Genomic DNA, 19,317 nt, shown 5'->3' with positions numbered 1-19,317 from the left:
ATTTTATCCTTTGATTAAAACTATAGTGTTTTAGGACATTTCGTTAGTTTTCCTTATTATAAAAAGGAAATTATGCTACACCTAAAATTAATTGATAAAATGGACTACCTCTTCATATACTACAAAGAGAGTTGCTCGAGCCATGACATTTCACATTTTTAGGAGTCGAGAAGACTTACAGAGATATTTTAACCTCATTTTAGTCATTATTGTGTGATTCATCAGCGTGAAGAATCAAATTCAGAACATGTTGTATGATATACGAGTTAGAAATTCGTTACCAAGCACAACCATCCTTTGATGGTTGTGGACTATTTTTTCAAAATTGCTTAACTTGTGGCTAATCTTTGGTGAGCTAGCTTACTATAAAAGTATAATATTTATTTAGTCATTATAATTAAATTGAAATGAATAATTCACTATATTCATGATATATTAAAGTATGATATTTGTTCGACAACATGAAGGATACTTATTTGTTATTAAAAAGGAAATTTATGTTACACCCAAATTAATTTATAAAATGAGGAGAGTGATTTACCTCATTATGAATTTTTATAAGATTTATGTACATATCACGCATGGCAGTCAAACTTTTTTGGGTTAAAAAGACTCATCGAAGCATTTTGGCTTCTTTGTAGTCATCATCGTGTGATTCACAAGCATGAGAAATCAAACTTATGACGTGTCGTGTGAAATATAATCAGAAATTCGTCCCCAACCATTGAGCCACTCCATAATAGTTGTAGCTCGACTATTTTTTTTCAAAATTGCTTAACTTGTTGCGGCTACTCTTGGATGAACTAACTTATTATGAAAATATGATATTTATTCGGTATCTATGATTGAATTGGATTGAATAATTCATCATATTCAAAATATATTAAATGCTGAAGGGAATGATTTTTCATATCGAAAAAAAATTTAAACCATTCTTATAATTCCATTTTGGAAAAGTTCATAAATTTCTTTACTGAGTAAAACATGGCTATTTGTAATTATCCAATCTAATTCTACATATTCATTAATGACTTTATATACTCTTTTACAAAACGACACGTCGTCTTGTAAAACGTTAAGCTACCCGTCTTCTTATCACTGGCTGAATCAACTTTTTCATTTTCTATCATGGCCACTCGAACCTGTTGATGCTTGTTCGGTTGTCGGACCCGAAAGAACAATTTCTGCTTACTTCTCCAAAACCATTCCTTTCTCCCTCAAATCCTAAAAATGGTGACTACTCAGCCCGCTTCCAAACGACCCATATGCCCGTTGTGCTCCAAACCGGTCCGGCTCTGCCTCTGCACTCGGATTCAGAACCCGGGGCTCCATAACTCTGTAAGCGTCACCATTCTTCAACACAGCCTAGAGAAGAACCACCCACTTAATTCCGCTAGGATTGCTAGATTAGGACTCAAAAATATCAGTGTAGTTACTGTTTATGATGTTAATTTTGAATCCCGGTTCGTTATCCGGTCGCCGGGCCCGGTTTCTCAGATGGGTTCGGTCCGCAATGGTTTGAAAAGTTCAGGGTTTGATTACGTTGTGGAAAGTAGAGAGACCCAGAAGCTGGATTTTGAGTATTGTGATGAGGTCAGCGCAGGGAAGGGAAATATGGGTAACTTGGGATTTGGGTTATCTACAAATTTGGCAAAAGAGAAAAACAATAGTAGTTGGATTGATAGAAATGCAATTTTGGTAGTGATTTAGGTGATATGAGTAGTTCTCCAAACCGATTATGGGATGTAGATTTTGTAGAGAAAGAACATGAATTCAGTATTGAAGAATTCACTGATGGCAGGAATGTAGATGGGCAATGCAACTTCGATGAGGGTTCAGCTACTACCGCATTGCCTGCTGTATCAAGGGTTTCTGGTGTAGTTCATGGCTTTGGTGAAGGTTTCGAAATGGATAATGGTGCACCTGTTATAGGCTATAGCTGCTACCATTGGCAAACATGGTGTCATTAGCTCTCTATCCCACATTTGGATGCCTCGAACGTGTGAGGATAAAAACTTTGATACGATTTTAGACATCACAAAAGCACGTAATGCTCTGGCAGAGGGGTTCGTTGCGCAAAAGTTGCAAAAGCCGTTGAAGGGAAGTGTGGAGTTGGATGAATGTGTAGAGTTTGAGGTGGAGGTTCCTCCTGGATCAGTACTCTTATTTCCATCTGAAGAGGCAGTCAGTGCGGACGACCTTGAGGCGATGAATGTTAAGGTGAACAATCTGATAGTGCTGGACGGAACATGGGCAAAGGCAAAGAGAATGCATGGGGAAAACCCCTGGTTGAAACTCTTGCCGCACTTCAAGTTGAATTTGGACAAGATGAGCTTGCACAGTGAAGTGAGGCTGCAGCCGAAGCCGGATTTCTGTCCACCATTGAGAGCATTGTTTATGCCCTGAAGGCAGTAGAGGACAGCCCTGAGGGGCTGGACAACCTTGTAGGAATTTGAGACCCTCTTGTCCCACATTGAGCAACAATATTTTTTCATTAGCCTTTATATAGGCTTATTCATTTTTCTTAGTAATTAAAACTTGGACCATTTTGGAAATGGATTGAAGGCTTGAGATTGAGTTTGAATATAATATAACCTACATACAATTAATATTAATTAATCAAGACAAGGGCCTTGGGCCTTGGGAATTTAAAATTAATCAGATTTATTAATTTTAATTTTCAAATTAAGTTTTTAAATTAATTTATTAATTAAAAACATTTTGATTAAAAGACATAGCTATTAGAAAGACATAGCTATATATTTATAATCACAGTATCCAAGTGAGATCATCTTTTTCTTCCGTACGAAATTTCCAAAGAATAAGCACACAAAGCAAATTCACTAGAATTCTAGAATCAAGTGTGGGTTGTAGAATTAGGTAGTTGAATCTTGGTCGAGCAGACGTTGTAGAACCACAAGTACGAGAGTGGGACGAAAATACTGTTCGAAGGACATAGCTTTTACGCTAGCCTCTACCTTCTGTGATCAAGTTAGTATCATTGATATTCTTATATTAGTTTCTGTATTTATTGTATAATTTCATTCTGCACATCAAGTATTTTTGGTTAATAAAATATTAGAATTTCAAGTTCTGTTATTTTTTGTTTATTTCTGAATTGTTTTCCAACAAACCTCTTGGATGTTTTCAAGTCAATGGTCGAGGACCAAATTCCATGTAAAGAAGAGAAATTAAGCAATGTCTCACCAGGGAGGACTGAGTTTTGTCACCGATTTTGCTTTTGCACAGTTTTGCATCATCTTGAAACCCAGTGATGAAGAAAGCGATATTGAGATGTGTATTTTTCTTTTTTGTGCTGGAGATAAAAGTGAAAGTATATGGGAAAAATGAAGGACAAGGAATGGAGTGGAGGAAGAAAAGTACTTCCCTTTTTTCTTCTAACTAAAAGTACTTTTAAAATATTTGTTAAATGACAATTTTTATAAAGGAAAACTAATGAAAATGACTTAAAAACTTTGAGTTTTAATGATAAGGACAAAATAAAGGGTAAAGTGAATAATACCAGGATTGAATTTTTAGTGTAAAAATGTAGTTTTTCGTTAAAGTAAACAGTACCGTAGACTTTTCGTTAAAATTCTATTTTTATAAACTAAAGCGCTTTTATTACAATTACTAATCATATGCCCTACCTTAAACTAAAATACAAATTTAATTGGGAAGTGTTATTGGCACTCCAAAAATCTCATTCTACACTCCTCACAAGTGTATTTTTCTTTTCAAATATAAAAAGTTTGGAGTGTAGAATGAGATTTGTGGAGTGCCAATAACAATTCTCATTTAATTAGCGACACATTATTTGAGCAAATAAATCGGTGCACAAATTTAATTTGTCTAACATTATTTTCTCCTCAATCATGGTAAGTGGCTCAATGGTAAGGGCGTGAAGTGCGACTCCCCAATAAAAAAAAAGTGTGGTAGGTTTTGGGTTTTATGCTTCAAGCTGATGAGTTTACTTGACTGTAATCACAGACATGGTAAAATTTCAGAAAGCCTCTCTAGACCTAAAAAAAAATAAATAAATATAGCTTACCACTATTTATTTATTTATTTATTTTTTTCGACCCACATACTTTTTCTTTATCTATGGTACAAGAATAATAATTAAAATAAAATACGCATCAAACGAATCTTCAAATTTACGGTCCATGATGTGAACACACATCAAATTATCTCTATCTTGTCAAAAATTTATCAACAACATATGTTACATTTTGTTTTGGGACTAATTTTCATTGCACGAGGAAATATAGACGACATGCGTATTGTAGTGTGGCAACGAAATTACGATATTATTCCTCAATTTGCAACGCTAAATGACAGTTCTGCCCATTTCTTCGACACGCTCTCAATGCCAAGTATCTGTTTAGCAACCAAACCAAACTCCACTCTCTGCTGCAATGCTGAAGCTACTTTCATGGCGTCCCTCACCTCACAAAACCCTAACCCTAGACCCGACCAAACCATTCCTCTCCCTCTCCCGCCTTCTCAGTCAATCCCTCTCCGAAGACCCATATGAATACGACCCTCCGTTCTCTCCGGTTTCCAAAACCCCAAAGCCCAAGAAAACCAAAACCCAGGATAAAACTCCAGACCCGAAGAACGACCCGACCCGTCCTCTCAAATCGGACCTGCCCTTCGACTTCAGCTACTCGTATTCGGAGACCAATCCGGCGGTCGAACCTATTGCGTTCCGGGAGTCGCCCAAGTTCTCTCCTTTCGGACCAGGTCGGCTTGATCGGAAATGGACCGGGACTGTTGCCGCGGTACAACAAGAAGTGGACTTGGACCGGGTTGCGGAGGAGAGAAAACGGGTTCTCGGAGACCCGCTAGCGGAGGAGGAAGTGGCGGAGCTGGTGGAACGGTACCGTCATAGTGATTGCGCCCGGCAAATTAATATGGGTAAGGGATTTGGGGTTTAGGGTTTAGCATTCGGAAATTGATCAGGCATTGCATTGTATAGGTGTAACTGTTTATATATGCTCAATGCTGGTTTGATTTTGTAATTGAATTGGATGGGAGGGGACTGAAGGATTAAATTGTTTGTATCAGGAAAGGGAGGAGTTACACATAACATGTTGGATGATATCCACAACCACTGGAAGCGAGCCGAAGCGGTGAGGATCAAGTGTTTGGGAGTGCCAACTCTTGATATGGACAATGTTTGCTTCCACCTTGAGGTTTGAACGTAACTCAGGCTCTTCATATATCCGTAATAGGTTGAATTTCGGTGTTAGGAGATATTAGCTGATGGGGATAGTAGTGTATGTGCAGGACAAGTCTGGTGGGAAGATTATTTACCGGCATATTAATGTCCTCATTTTATACCGGGGTCGAAACTATGATCCGAAGAATCGACCGGTAATACCTGTAATGCTCTGGAAGCCGTATCCTCCGATATATCCAAAGCTTGTGAAGAATGTTGCTGACGGCTTGACATTTGAAGGAACGAAGGAGTTAAGAAACAGAGGACTAAACTCTTTACCTCTGATGAAACTTAGTAAGTGTCGCATTTTAAAATAAGTGAACTTAGTAAGTGAAATTAAGTTTTGGATGTTTCAGATGATGCTCTGCTTTCCTTTGTTGTTTATAACGGTAAATGTGATATGGCCGAATTCCATGGTTCTTTTCTCTTATCCTAATTTTTTTGTCCGCAGCGAGAAATGGTGTGTATGTGAATGTTGTGGATGGAATTAGGGAGGCCTTCAATACTGAAGAGGTAGTGAGACTAGACTGCACCCATGTTGGTACTAGCGATTGCAAAAGGATAGGCGTAAAATTAAGGGTATGGTTTGTTTGGTTAAGTTAGATTGTTTAGTGGTAGTTGTGGGCTTCTAATTCATCCCTAAATTTATCTTTTTTCTGTGCTTTATATGTTCAGGATCTAGTACCTTGCATCCCCCTTTTGTTCAAGGACGAGCAGATTATCCTCTGGAGGGGGAAGAGGGATCAAAAGCAAGACCCCGAGTGCACAGATAGAAGTAAAATGTCTGCAGATGCTTAAGTGCTGCCAGGTTTGGTACTCAATTCTTGAAAAAAACCTCCAATGTAAATTCCAATGCTCTATTCAGCAAGTTATAATCTCAGAACTTTTACACATTGTGCTTGAATATTGCATGCCAAAGGCGAAAAATTAAATGACATCTGACTACCATTCCCTTGTCAACCTTTATTCTTCCAGCATTTAGTTACCAGTCTTCCCGTACTAGTTATCCTTTTGTGTCTTGGCCCTTTTGGGGCCTTCAAAGCTTGCTATAGCTTTGGGGTGCGCAGGTTTGGAACTCTGTACTGGGGTGGGGCCTAGTGCGCAGTGGCTTTTCAACCCAACTAATCGAGTTGTATAGAAATTTCTAACAGTTTAGTTTAGCATCATCCAAGATCCAACAGTCATTTACTGAAATTTGGTATACAAGAATCGCATAACCAGTGAAGGGATCAAGAGTTTATTATTCATCGTCATAGGGTATAATTATGACTTGCAAGGCCTGGAATAATAGGCAACAATGTGAAACAACTGAATTAGAAGATCTAACTATCTGGTTTATTCGTAAGTTCCTTTTTGTTTTAATATCTAAACTTTAGTTCATCTCCAACCTCTTCGAACAGTAAACAAAGCCCGAAAAGGAGTGATCTGCGGATTATGGTTGGTTGGATAATAGAGGAACAAAGTAGTTCGGAGGAGAATGGTGGTTAAAGCAGTAGTAGTAGTCAAACCTCAAATAATTTCTACTGTAATCACTTTCCTTTTTGAGCTTACAGCTGCATATGTATACGATACAATTTATTTTTTTGGGTTCATTTATAAGATATAAGTTTACCAATAAAGGAATTGTGCTAATTTGGCTATACGCTATGAACTAGAACCTTGTTCCACTTTCGCTTCTAGATCTTTATATTATAAGATCAAATGTTTAACTTTATGAGGCAACAACCACTTAGTACTACTAATATTCTTCTTTTGTAAGTGAGAAGTCTTAGGTTCGACTCTCGTAGTTGTAGATAATAGGGCTGTCAAAACTAGTTATTATGACTAGGTCTTTAGTGCAATTCCCTCATCCTTTAATATAAATATGTCGTTGTTTTCAAAATAACTTATTAAACAGACACATTCGTTACAAAACTAGGCGCTCACATAGAGGCAGTCTCTCTCTTCCTAAATAGACTTAAAAATCTCCTTCTCTAACTCATATTCATTTTTCGATGGATCATGATGTGTTACTTGGGTTGTCCTGCAGGGGCTGGCAATGATGTCAGTGATGAAAGGGTTGCTCCGTTCCAGAGCAACTTGAATGCTCTTGCCAAGGAATGGGACCCTATCACGAACATGGCACCTGAAGAAGACAGGTGCTATTTTCTAAGCATTTTCCAACTGATACCCTCTCTGGGAGGGTCGGATTATAGGCTTTTTGAAATCTTCCCATGCTAACACTCTTAATGAAGATAATCTCTGCTTGAGTTTGCGTGGGCATACGGATGATGTGGTCCTCTGGATGGACATAAAAATTTCTCCTCTTAGAGTAGTTATAAACACATGCTCTGCAGGATACAAGTGTCTGCTCCTCCTTGCACTTCTGAGGGATATCCTCCGCACCGCCCCCATCTTAGCGCTCTGCTCTCTTCACCTCTCCACCAGCGTTGTCATCACCATATTAACACTAGTTTCCTTGATCTCCACCTCCGGTTCCTGTGGTTGAAGAAACTTAAAAGAATGAAAAGAAAATCTAGTAAGGGTCCCAATGCTCTCCCATTTTGGATTACTCATTGCTATGAACTCAATTTCATTTGTAATGGTTTCACCACTTAAGAGTATCCAAGTTCATTTATAGTGAAATGTGACGGGTTTTTCGGTGAAATGATGGAAGTTACATAATCGTATCTACCGTTGAGATATAGTTCACCTTATTTCATATATCGTATCCACCATTAAAAGAGATCCTTATCTTTTAATTGAGTTGCCTAGTAACTATCCTACTATTAAATATTTACCCTACAAATGCGTCGTAATCTTCCTATTTAAAGGGCTCCAAATGTAATAAAGTGGGAAATTTGATCGTTTCGAGTGAATCCACGATTAGCAATGTGAGTGATTCTGTTGCCCCTAGTTGAGTGATCCCTAGGTTCTATCCCTCGTTCAAAATGTCTAAGGAAACAACTTGGAAACGCCCATTTAACCTGAGTTTCGTATAACCGAAGCCTCGGTTCTAATGTATAACCAGAAATACATAATATATGCTACCAAGAACAACATAAAGGGAGAATCTTACTGTATATATGTTACATTTTACAAAACTAAAAGGAAAGTTCTACTATATATGTGGTATAAAGTTTGACACCTACACAGAAGTGCTTGCACATTCAAACTGCAGAAAGCCAATTTTACGAACACGCCAACCAGAAGAGAGACAAACTTCATGTGATTACAAGCTCTACGGTTCCGTAAGTATCTTCCTTAGTTCATGTGTCTTCTCAGCAACACATCCTGAACTAACCAACGAGGTTATCCAGACCTGATCGGACCTAATAGGCTCGTCGTCATCATTCCTATGCCAGGTCCAAAAGGCATGGGTTGAATTCACTATATTCAGCTCACCATGACCAAAACTTGCTTCCCGGAAAACTGACCACTCGGGTGGTGGGTTTTTATACCTGCCAATTTGTGAGGGATTGGAACAAGCAGTTAGTAACCAATGCCAATGAGATTCGTATTTGCTAAATATTAGCTACATAGGGACAATATAAAATTCAAATGTCCAGAACTCATCCCATGCAAACCGATCAGATGATTGTTTTTTCCAAGCACATGAGAGTTGAACAAACATTCTACTTTCCTAAATTGCAAATTTGAAAATCTTTTGAGCATGGAGGCATACTTGTGAGCCAAGCCTTCTTTGTTTCCGCCATCACCAATGGTTATGTGGACAGCACCGCACCTATCTGATTTTCCATTGTTCACGCGTTTCTGTCAAACAAGACATCATGGATTAAAATTGAGTGACCTATATTTACAACAGAAATACGTGCCAATTTAGTATAGCTTTACCGTTCGTTCATAAGCATGAACATGACCAGCAAATACTATATCCGCACTGGCAGCAGAAAGCAATGGCTCCATTGCTGCCATCATGCCGTCCCCTTCACCTTGATGAGCCTTGTTACTATTGTACCAGGGAACATGAAAGAGCACGAGCAGCCAAGGTGTCTTCTGTCGGTCAACCTTTGCAAGATCAGCCTGTTTCACAAGAATGACATCAAATTATTCAAATATGGACCCCTCATTGTTCAAGGCCTGCTTTAAGATTGAGGTGCCACAGGCTACACCGGGAACAACACCCCAACAAGATTTATGTTAATAAATTTCCTTTTTATATGTTTCTAATTCCTCAGATGAGGCTCCAAAGATTTTCTGACCCTCCCTAACTTGTGCACCAACTTATTTTGTGATGGATTGTTAGAATAGGTTCACTTACTTATTGTGCATATACACGTATATTACTACTCACTAGGGACCAACACCACCACCACCACATCCGTGACACCCAACGGGTGCCCAATGCCCATCCCTTCTACCCAGGATTGAAATTTCCAAGTTTCTGACGAGGAAATACATGAAGACATATGGAAGGCATGTCATGTTCACCCATTATCTAGAAAATCAGACAAAACTCTTAGCCTCCAACAGCGTAGTAGGACATATGTGAATATGTCACAAAAACTATGAACTATAACAGATGGCACATACCGTAAACGTTTACAAGATCCAAGAAGCTACTGATAAAGAGTAAGAATGAATATTACTAATATACTGTGCATTATTTAATGTAGAAGAAAAAATCTGTTCCTTCTGATAGGAGAAGAGAAATTTGACTAACCTTCAGCCACCTGTATTGATCTGAATACTCATCATTATCAGTATATGAACCAAGCATGATAGCATGGACACCTGCAACTTCAAAGGAATAGTAAAGATTTGAACTTGATCCACTCTCTTCATACGGCATTTTCCACCTGGAATTATAGGATTGAAACCCATCCTTTAAAAATGGTATATTTTCCTTTTCATGGTTCCCTTGGGTTACCATCCATGGCCTTGCACTTGCAAGTGGCTGCACCAGCTCACCAAATGTATCCCAACGAGACTGAATGTAATCAGCGTATGAAAGGTCTCCAGGAAGCAGATGCACATCATATTTGCACTGGTCAATGTGGTCTAGCGTTGACTTCGTCCATCCAGTTTGTCCAAGATCTCCAGCCACAGCAAAAGTAATTGGAAATTGAGCTGGAGGGGTCTTGAACTGAAACTCAGGAGCTTGGCCTCCGCATTGGTAGAAGTAAACGGTGTCATGTTCAAGAGGCCCAATGACAGTATGGTGTATCTTTCCTGAGCTATAGAGAATATACTTATAAGAGGTGCTTTCTCCTTGAGCTACAGAACTGTATTTCCCAGATGATGTTCCATATTCAACAACAGAAGGAGCAGATTTATCATTAGTGACCCACGTCACCCGCATGTGCTTGTCTCCTGCAAAAGAGATGTGCACCTGCAATAGGCATTTTTGCAGAAAACGATATATTTAGGGTATGCTTAACGTTAATAAACCCTAAAGAACGTTACGGAATTGGGAGTCATTAAAGATAAAATATCAGACAAAGACCTAATTCATACAAATTACTTGCCCCGAATGCGAATTAACATAGGTTATGTCACTATCAATGACAATAATGTCACCAAGCAATCATAACATCCAAGAACTCCAAATTTAATATAGTGAGTACAAATTAACATGCCAAATATACTTTAGCGATAAACTGCACTTGATTTTCGGTTTAGCACAGAATGCATGCATCCAATTAACTGACCAGAAATCTTTTCATATGAAGTATGTTTGCTTCTCCCATATCCAGCCATGAGGGCTAATGAATTAAGATCATAAATGGCCAGATCCTTGATATGAAATCACGAGGCTTAATTGACTAGAGGCATTAGCAAGCATGGCCCTAGGCAAAGGCATTGAAATTGGCTGCATATGGGGATGTAGAGGTTATATGGTGCTGGTTAAAGTAGCCATAGGAACAAAATGTGCTGTGCAGCTCAGGGCGCAACACAAAATGATTCGGTCGTAGGTTCAGTACCTAGTGTTTGAATGAAAAATAACAGAAAAATCGAGTGGACAACGGTCAGTCGAATGACTGATCAGATGGAGATAGGTTGCTTTGGTCAGAATGAATTTGATTCTTATTGGGACTCGATTTCGCCTACGATTGAAAACGACAGTTTGGAACAAGACCTGTTAATCTTACACTACCACAAAACTCACAACAACAAACAAAAACTAGCATTACACTCAGCAAACCAACACAATGACCCCTCTCGATTTCGATAAATTTCCAACCATGCTATGTTAATCTGACAATAACGGCCCTACACATCGTTTAAATAGCAACAAAATTTCAGAACTTTTTTCTTTTTCTGCAATTCAATCAATTAACTAAGCATAAACCAGTAATAATCAAGTTACTAAACAAACCAACAAAAATACAGTAAATAAAAAACAAAGCTTAGACAGAAAGGAAAGTATTTTCTGGCAAAACAAACAGAACCCAAGTTAAAACGGAGCAAAATTTTCCGGCTTTCGATAGAAAATCTAGTTGGGATCCAATTTTTTATCCCCAGAACTCTTGACATTCCCAGAAAGCGAAAGAGACGGAGCAGCGAGAAGATGAGAAGATGATGGTTAACTCACCTGCTGGGGAAGAGAAGAGGGTTTTCGACTCCATGGGAAATGGAGGGCCTTGCGAGGCGGCGGTCGGACGTATTCTTGGGCGGCGATGACGGTGGCGGAGATTAAGAAAAGGACCGTGATGATCGGCTTTGGGTCCATTGATTCCTGCTTTGCCTGCAATCATTTTTTGTGGGAGTTGGTGTTGGATATCTAGTACCCAGGTTTCCGCCGTGTGTCACTGTGTTCTTTTTGGATTGTCGTTGTGGAATGACCAAACTACCCATGTCCTTTTCGTTAACTTCTATTTCTAATTTTCTAGGAAACTTTGTAGTTTGTATATTTTATTTTTCACACTTGATTAGAGCATATAAAATTGGTGAAGACTTTACGCGGTGATTAGGCAGTCGCGCAGTCAGGTTTAAAGAGAAACTAATAAAGGAAAGCTTCAAAACTTTAGATTTTATAGAGTTTTAACGAAATATTCTCGGTATTATTTACTTTTGATGAAAATGACACTGTTACTCTAAAAAATCATTTCTGATACTATTTACTTATAACACATTTTTATCATTTTGATTAAAACTTAAAACTTTCAAATTATATTCATTAGTTTTCTTTAAATTTTAACAAAAAGTATTTTAATAACTTTATTTAATATTAAGATAGAAAGAACAAATATCACATTCTACACATCACACGCCACACGCACAAAGACGCGCGGGCTTTCACAAATACTGACACGCACATCGTACACACTGACATACACGCCTTCTTTCTCTCTCATCTTGCACGCGGCTTTTTTTCTCTTTCCCACCATCACTTATGTCTCTCTTTTGTCACATAACTCTCTCTCTCTCTCCCCTCTTATCCTCTTCACCCATGCCCACCTCTCTCTATCCTCTAGCCTTTTTACCCGATTCTCTATCCTCTTTCCTTGTTTGATGTAGGACAATTTTTGGCTGAATTTCTACGAAGAAAAATAAAGAAAAAGAAACACTTTAAAGTTGATAAGAAATGACTCATGAAAGAAAAACTTCACTCAAATATCAAATATGACGTTAAAAGAGGAAGAAGAATATTTGGTTGAGATTTTTTGGTTGCTTGAGAATGGACCCAAGGAAGACAAGAACGTAGATTTAATGTCCGATCTCTGTTTTGGTCCATGATACGTTTTTGAAAAGAGCATGGCCTATTGGAGTTTGAGATCCTCTTGTTCCACATTGGTCAATAGTAATTTTTCACAAGTCTTTATATAGGCTTATTCCTTTTTTTTAGTAATTAGAACTTGGACCATTTGGAAATAGATTGAAGGCTTGGGCCTTATGGTTGTGTGGATTAGGCTTGAATATAATATAGCCTAAATACAATTAATATTAATTAATCAAGACAAGGGCCTTGGGGCCTTGGAATTTAAAATTAATCAGATTCATCATAGTATCCAAGTGAGAATCATATTTTCTTCCTCCTTATCTTCCGTACAAAATTTCCAGAGAGTAAACACACAAAGCAATTCGCTAGAGTTCTATAATCCAGTGCGGGTTGTAGAATTAGGTAGTTGTATCTTGGTCGAGCAGACGTTGTAGAACCACAAGCACAAGAGTGTGACGAAAATACTGTTCGAATGACATAGCTTTTACGCTAGCCTCTACCTTCTGTGATCAAGTTAGTATCATTGATATTTTTGTATTAGTTTATGTATTTATTGTATAATTTCATTCTGCACATCAAGTATATTTGGTAAATAAAATATTAGAATTTCAAGTTCTGTTTATTTCTGTTATTTTTGTTTATTTCTGAATTGTTCTCCAACATGGCCTAGTTCAAACACACTGCTTTGCTATATCTGATGGTTTTAGCCATCCGAAACCATTTAGGGGCTTTTTAAACCGCATTTTAAATTGCAGACATTAATTACCACATGCTATCATCAGTTGCAGCTGACCTTAGTCTTTTGCTTTCCATGGCTATGTTTTCACAGATCTCATGATTTCATCAGATTAGTTAGGCATTTGGAATGTTACAGATGAATAGCATAGACATAATTGTTAATTTAGAACTTATGGTATTTAAGAAGGGAATAATAATGAATAATGTTTTAAAAGGTGAAAGTAAAGCCAAGGCGTTTCATGCATAGTCTCGCCTAGGCGATAGCCTTGAGATGTGAGGCAATACCCTCATGATACCTAAAATTATTATTATAGTTAATATATATAAAATATAATACTTTGTAAAACAATCAAACAACCATGCCAAGAAAGAAAATATTTGACTTATTATTATTTCTCTAATTCACATTACAGAGTCATAATAAACTAATAGAAACGTTAGAAACATAAAATGAGCATGAATTTTATAAAAACTTGCCCAAAATGGTGTCATTTTGGGGTGGGCTGTTTAAAAAAAAAAAAAAAAAAAAAAAATTTCAAATGCCCATGTCGCCTAGCCGCCTAAGGTGATAACCTAAGCATTTAGGCTAGTCTCCCGCCGAGCAGAGACGTTTCCTTCATATCCCTGCCCCCAAAAAACCAACTAGGCGAGTCTTAAAACTAGTTTTTTAAAACACTGATAATGAATAAGAATGCTCAACTGATCCCATGGAATGCTCTCCCTGGATACCTTTTCCGGCAAAGTGCCTAAAAGCTGGGCTGGAAACCAAAATCTTCTCTGAAAAACTGTACCAAATTGGGCTTCAGTTGCCCCTTGCATAATCATTCTGGATGTGTCTGGCGGGTCAGACATTGGGCTTATTTTGTGAGCGAAGTGTCCTTTCATCTATATTATTATGAGCTCAGTAAGAACAATTGAAAGCACATATATGAACTTCTAGTTATGTTGGCTTACTTCAAGAATTAGCATACAAGTCGTAGTTTTATTTTATTTGGTCATGAACAAGCTCATCGAGTGTAGTTGCGGAGGTATGGTGTGTATTTTATGTAGCTTTGTTCTAGGTTGTCATAGAAACAGAAAGAATGAAAGTGGTGAGCCGGTTTGGGTTCTAGACATATTACATAGGACAGTAAAGATGATTCGATCATGCAGAATCATTTTCGTAACCGGCGTTTACATGCACTAGCAATCAAATGCATTTGCATGTTTATGCTTTTTACTCTGACAGCATTTGTATATTTTGGTTCAGGATTCTTGTGTGAAATCGCTGTGGTCGAAGATAGGTTGCCCTGCTGAAGCGAATCCCTCTTGAAGATGATAATATATGATGAAATTGAGGTTCTATCATAAAATTAATTGACAATTGAAAATGCAAGCTGCAAAAAGAGATATTTCTTATTTTAGCAAAATGATTTCCAACTGGCCACAAACCAAAGCCTTGACCAAAATGAATTGCACTTAAGTGTCAACCAAATTCGCAAACATTTAAAAGTTCTTTGATTTTCACACACCAAAACAACATATCAAATTAAAAAACCAACGCAAAGTTAGTGAAATAAAGTTGCACCGTATTTTAACCTGTAAAACAATCACCTAGGCACATCTGATTCTTCCAAATCCTTCCACCTCCATCCTAGAATTCGTCCCTTGTGTCACCGCAAATACATGTAAAAAATCCGAGAAAATCAAATGCTATAAACATCAAATTCCAAATTTGCAGTCAAAACCAAATTCCAAACGATGATTGTTTGCATATCCGAGCCACAAGGGAACCAAATTTAGAATTATTTGGAGATGAAAAGCCTAATGTAAACCCTAATCCGAAATCTGTCTTCCATGCTTTCTCTGCCATTTTCCCCTCACCCTCAATCCCATTTTCTTCCAAGTCTATAATAAAAACCACATGCATAAACAGGCAAGAAATTTGCCAAAACCCACAACATAGCCTAACTAAAAATCTCGCCGATTAAAACTTTCACCCAAAAAAAACACTTTATCCCTTTGATCAAATGAAAACTCCAAAACCAATTCAATGGTTGATAAGGACCCATAACAGAATCTGATTTAAAATTAAACCCAGAAAAATTAAAAGTTTCTTACATTTAAAATATAATATAAGAACGATTGAAAAAAAAAAACCAATATAAAGTTTCACTATGTAAACTGCTCTACGTGATAACATTGATTTATTAAAAATGATTTAGATGAAATATAAATTTTAATAATTCAAAAATCCAAGGGCAGCAAACAACAATTCCAAAAAAAGACCCAGAAATCCTTAACACTCACTAGCTAAAAAAACCCAGAAATCCCTAAAAACCTAGAACTCATCAAGGAAACCAAAGATTTGAATAATCAAGAAGCTGCTCAACCAAAAATAAACATTGATGGGTTTTTTTCGGCAAGAAAAACCGTCGTCGGCATGATAGAAGCAGATATTTGTGACAAAGAAGTTGAAACAGAAGGAGAAGTTAAACCACCGTGGCTAATCGGCGAGAGAAAGATGCGAACGCTGGACATTCGAAGGAATTTGTACCGAAATCAACGAAACCTTGCGCCATTTTGGCGTTGTACGACAAACACATGAGGAATCAAAATTTGATAGGAAGAAGCGGAGGAATAGCAAGAGAGAACTGGAGAGCTTTCTGGGAAAGAAAACTCGAGAAAAGCAGAAAGAAGAGTGCGACCCATCCCTTCCTTTTCCACGATGACCAACACGTGGAGAGCAGGGGTAAAACTGTAAATTTAATGTTCAGAAAAAAGCTTGAGAATCAGCAACAACTAAAGGCATTTTTGTCACTTTACTGTTTATGAACGGTGCTCTTTCACATGATGAATGGTTCTTTTTTGCTAAGCTTTAGAGCAGTTCCACCGTGGTCTTTTGCCTGGTGGACTGGCGATGGAACAGGGCTAGATAGCCCAAGCGACTTACCCCAATGTGTGCCAGCCCGAGGGAAAGGCCTGACCTGAGGGAGAGGCTTGACACGAGTTACTAGCTCGAGAGCCCCAAGGCAACATGACGTAAGGCTGACATCGCCCAGACGTCAGCCACTTTTTTATTGCCGGAAAATGGCTTGCAAGGGTTGGGTTTCGTTGCCGGATTCGAAATGGGGAAAAACAGTATGCATGCATGTCAAACCTTAGTAATTTCCAACTAATTTTCACATGCAAAGAGACATTTAAGTACCTGGAATGGATTCAAACTGAGCAAGAGCTCCAGAACCCACAAACTTGCCGGAGTTTGCTTCGAGGAGGTGACCAAAAACTGGGCAAGGTTTCAGAGAAATTTCAGGGGGTTAAACTTCTGGTTTCGAACTGGAAAAACACCACAAATCTTGTCCCAATCAACATTAAGACATAATGAAACAAGATTTGCATAGAAAACCTCACCTGGGTTCGAGTTTCAGATCTTGAAGCTTTCGGCTTCAATGGTGGTTTACATCATGATGGTCCGATGACGCATGCAACGGTATAGCTAGGATCCTTTAGTCCTAGAGATTAAGGTTTCACGGTTTTGGAGTTTGATTTGTTTAATTTTTGATGAGGAAAGTGGGTGAGAGCTCTCGGAGCTCTAGAGAGAGTGAGAGTGTCGAGAGCTTAGAAAGAGAGAGAGAGGCACTTTAGAAAAATGGAGAAAAGTGAGAAAGATGAGTGGAAAGAGAGGGAGTGGAGAGTGCACGGGAAATTCCAAGCAAAAAAAAATACTATTATTTTATTTACCTATTGCCATGGTTATTCAATTGTAGGGGTGGAAATACTATTATTTTATTTACCTATTTTTTCCTATAAATACCTAACCATCATCTTCCACCTTACATCATATTTCAATATTTTCAACACTTTCTACCAAAACTTTCATATAGTTTTTGTGTGAAAAAATACCTAACCAGAACCTCATCCTTTCTTTTTTTGTCGATATAAACCCTACGTCCATCCTCACACCAAAATCAATCCTTATTTTTAGCTAAAAATATTTCTTCATCTTTACATCCATCTGTACAATGTCTTCTTCAAGGAGAGTGTATAAACAGTTTGAGGAGCAACATAAAAGATTGTTGGCACAACAGGAAGAATTGGTCAATCTCGAAGAAGGTGAAGGTGGAGATGAGACTTTAGCAATGGAGGAGAATGAGGATGATGACTATGGAAGGCATAGGGCCTCACATTCCCACCATGTCATGGAATTTGTGGGTCAGATATCCAAACCCATACGTTCTGCAAACTTCGATAGAAAAAGGGAAATACGAGGTAATAATCACTTGGAAGATTATTTTATCCCCAACTGTGTATTTCCTGATCATGTTTTTAGACGTCGTTTTAGAATGCAACGAAATTTGTTCGACAAAATCATGAGTGCGATTTGCAGCCATGATGAATACTTTGTGCCAAAAAAAGATGCTTTTCATGTTCTAGGTCTTATTCCTGAGCAAAAAGTTATTGCTACCTTACAGATACTTGCATATGGAGTATCTGCAGATAAAGTGGATGAGAAAATCAACTGTTCTAGAGTCCCTGATGCGATTTTGCTCCGCAATTGAAGCCCTCTATACGAAGGAGTACCTTCGGAAACAGATGCATAGGGATCTGCGAAGGGTACTGAGGAAAGGTGAGATGCGAGGCTTCCCTTGGCATGATTGGAAGCATTGATTGCATGCACTGGACCTGGAAAACTGTCTAAGTACGTGGCAAAGAGCGTATGGAGATAGAAAATGAGCCAAAAGTATCATTTTGGAAGTTGTGGCTTCATTTGATACATGGATTTGGCATGCATTTTTTGGTGTTCTAGGAGCTCAGAATGACCTAAATGTCCTAACCCAATCTCCAGTCTTCGACGAAGTGCTGCAAGGAAAAGCACCCAGAGTCACATATTCAGTCAATGGCCATACATACGATGAGCCATACTACCTTGCAGACGACATTTACCCAAGGTGGACAACGTTTGTCAAAACAGTCCCACATCCAAAAAATGAAAAAGAAAAACACTTTGCAAAATGTTAAAAGGGGTGTAGGAAGGATGTGGAGCATTGTTTTGGTATCATGCAAGCTCGTTAGGCGATTGTCAGGTCAACTGTTAGAATGTTTGATGTCGAGGTACTTCGATCCATCATGATGACGTGTATCATTCTCCACAACATGCTCGTGGAAGATGAGTATGATTATGATGCCGTCAACAAATACGAGCCGGACACAATGAACAACTCAAGAACATGTATCTATTGTGCTCATGATGACACCAACGATCCCGTGCAACACGAGCCATTGGAACGGTATGGACGTTACAATCAATTGATCGTTCAACGGTACACTTCATTGCAAGAGTCTTACTAGCACAGTACCTGTCAAACTGACTTGATTGAGCACCAATGGGGATTGCAACAAGTTCAAGATAATTAAAAGGAACTTGTGGTGGAACAATAAAGTTCTTAGTTTATTTAGTGTGTTTTTTTAAGTTTATTTGATGAGCTTATGTAATTTTCTTTAGTGTGTTTTTTTTAAGTTTAATTGATGAGTTTATGTAATTTTATTCTGATAATGACATGTGGCGTGATGAAATTGGTTAAAAATCCAATCCGAAATTAAAACTATTTTTTTATTTATTATTTTATAAAAAATTGAATAATATTTTAAATGGACTAGGTGCCAGTGCATTTTGTAGGAGTGGAGATGCATTTGGCCTATTATTGTTCATTGG

The 19,317-nt window shown here is 38.0% G+C and overlaps 4 protein-coding genes across 5 annotated transcripts; 3 read left to right on the top strand and 1 right to left on the bottom strand.

Moving 5' to 3' along the window:
* Positions 1–1,230: 1,230 nt before the first annotated feature.
* LOC137714500 (uncharacterized) lies at positions 1,231–2,406 on the top strand. The gene is made up of 3 exons (XM_068453701.1): positions 1,231–1,618; positions 1,750–1,899; positions 2,063–2,406. Exons 1-3 carry the CDS (start codon positions 1,231–1,233, stop codon positions 2,404–2,406), a joined length of 882 nt encoding a protein of 293 aa, XP_068309802.1.
* Positions 2,407–4,379: 1,973 nt separating this feature from the next.
* LOC137714990 (CRS2-associated factor 2, mitochondrial) lies at positions 4,380–7,849 on the top strand. 2 transcript variants are annotated; one of them, XM_068454186.1, is made up of 6 exons: positions 4,380–4,920; positions 5,071–5,198; positions 5,293–5,518; positions 5,676–5,803; positions 5,900–6,032; positions 6,625–7,849. In XM_068454186.1, exons 1-5 carry the CDS (start codon positions 4,419–4,421, stop codon positions 6,020–6,022), a joined length of 1,107 nt encoding a protein of 368 aa, XP_068310287.1. In that variant the 5' UTR covers positions 4,380–4,418; the 3' UTR covers positions 6,023–6,032; positions 6,625–7,849. The 2 variants fall into 2 exon arrangements, with proteins under 2 accessions (XP_068310287.1, XP_068310285.1); XM_068454184.1 differs by having other exon boundaries at positions 5,900–7,849.
* Positions 7,850–8,260: 411 nt separating this feature from the next.
* LOC137714989 (purple acid phosphatase 18-like) lies at positions 8,261–11,927 on the bottom strand. Its single transcript, XM_068454183.1, has 5 exons — positions 11,760–11,927; positions 9,888–10,556; positions 9,059–9,247; positions 8,889–8,977; positions 8,261–8,664 (listed from the first exon to the last, which is right to left on the bottom strand). Exons 1-5 carry the CDS (start codon positions 11,895–11,897, stop codon positions 8,445–8,447), a joined length of 1,305 nt encoding a protein of 434 aa, XP_068310284.1. The 5' UTR covers positions 11,898–11,927; the 3' UTR covers positions 8,261–8,444.
* Positions 11,928–17,626: 5,699 nt separating this feature from the next.
* On the top strand, positions 17,627–18,163 carry LOC137714499 (uncharacterized). The gene has a single exon (XM_068453700.1). The coding sequence runs from the start codon at positions 17,627–17,629 to the stop codon at positions 18,161–18,163; it is 537 nt and encodes a 178-aa protein (XP_068309801.1).
* Positions 18,164–19,317: the final 1,154 nt, after the last annotated feature.

Source organism: Pyrus communis, chromosome 14 (genome assembly GCF_963583255.1).
Source record: "Pyrus communis chromosome 14, drPyrComm1.1, whole genome shotgun sequence".
In the NCBI taxonomy this organism is placed as follows: domain Eukaryota; kingdom Viridiplantae; phylum Streptophyta; class Magnoliopsida; order Rosales; family Rosaceae; genus Pyrus; species Pyrus communis.
This window is presented reverse-complemented; position numbering and strand designations above follow the sequence as displayed.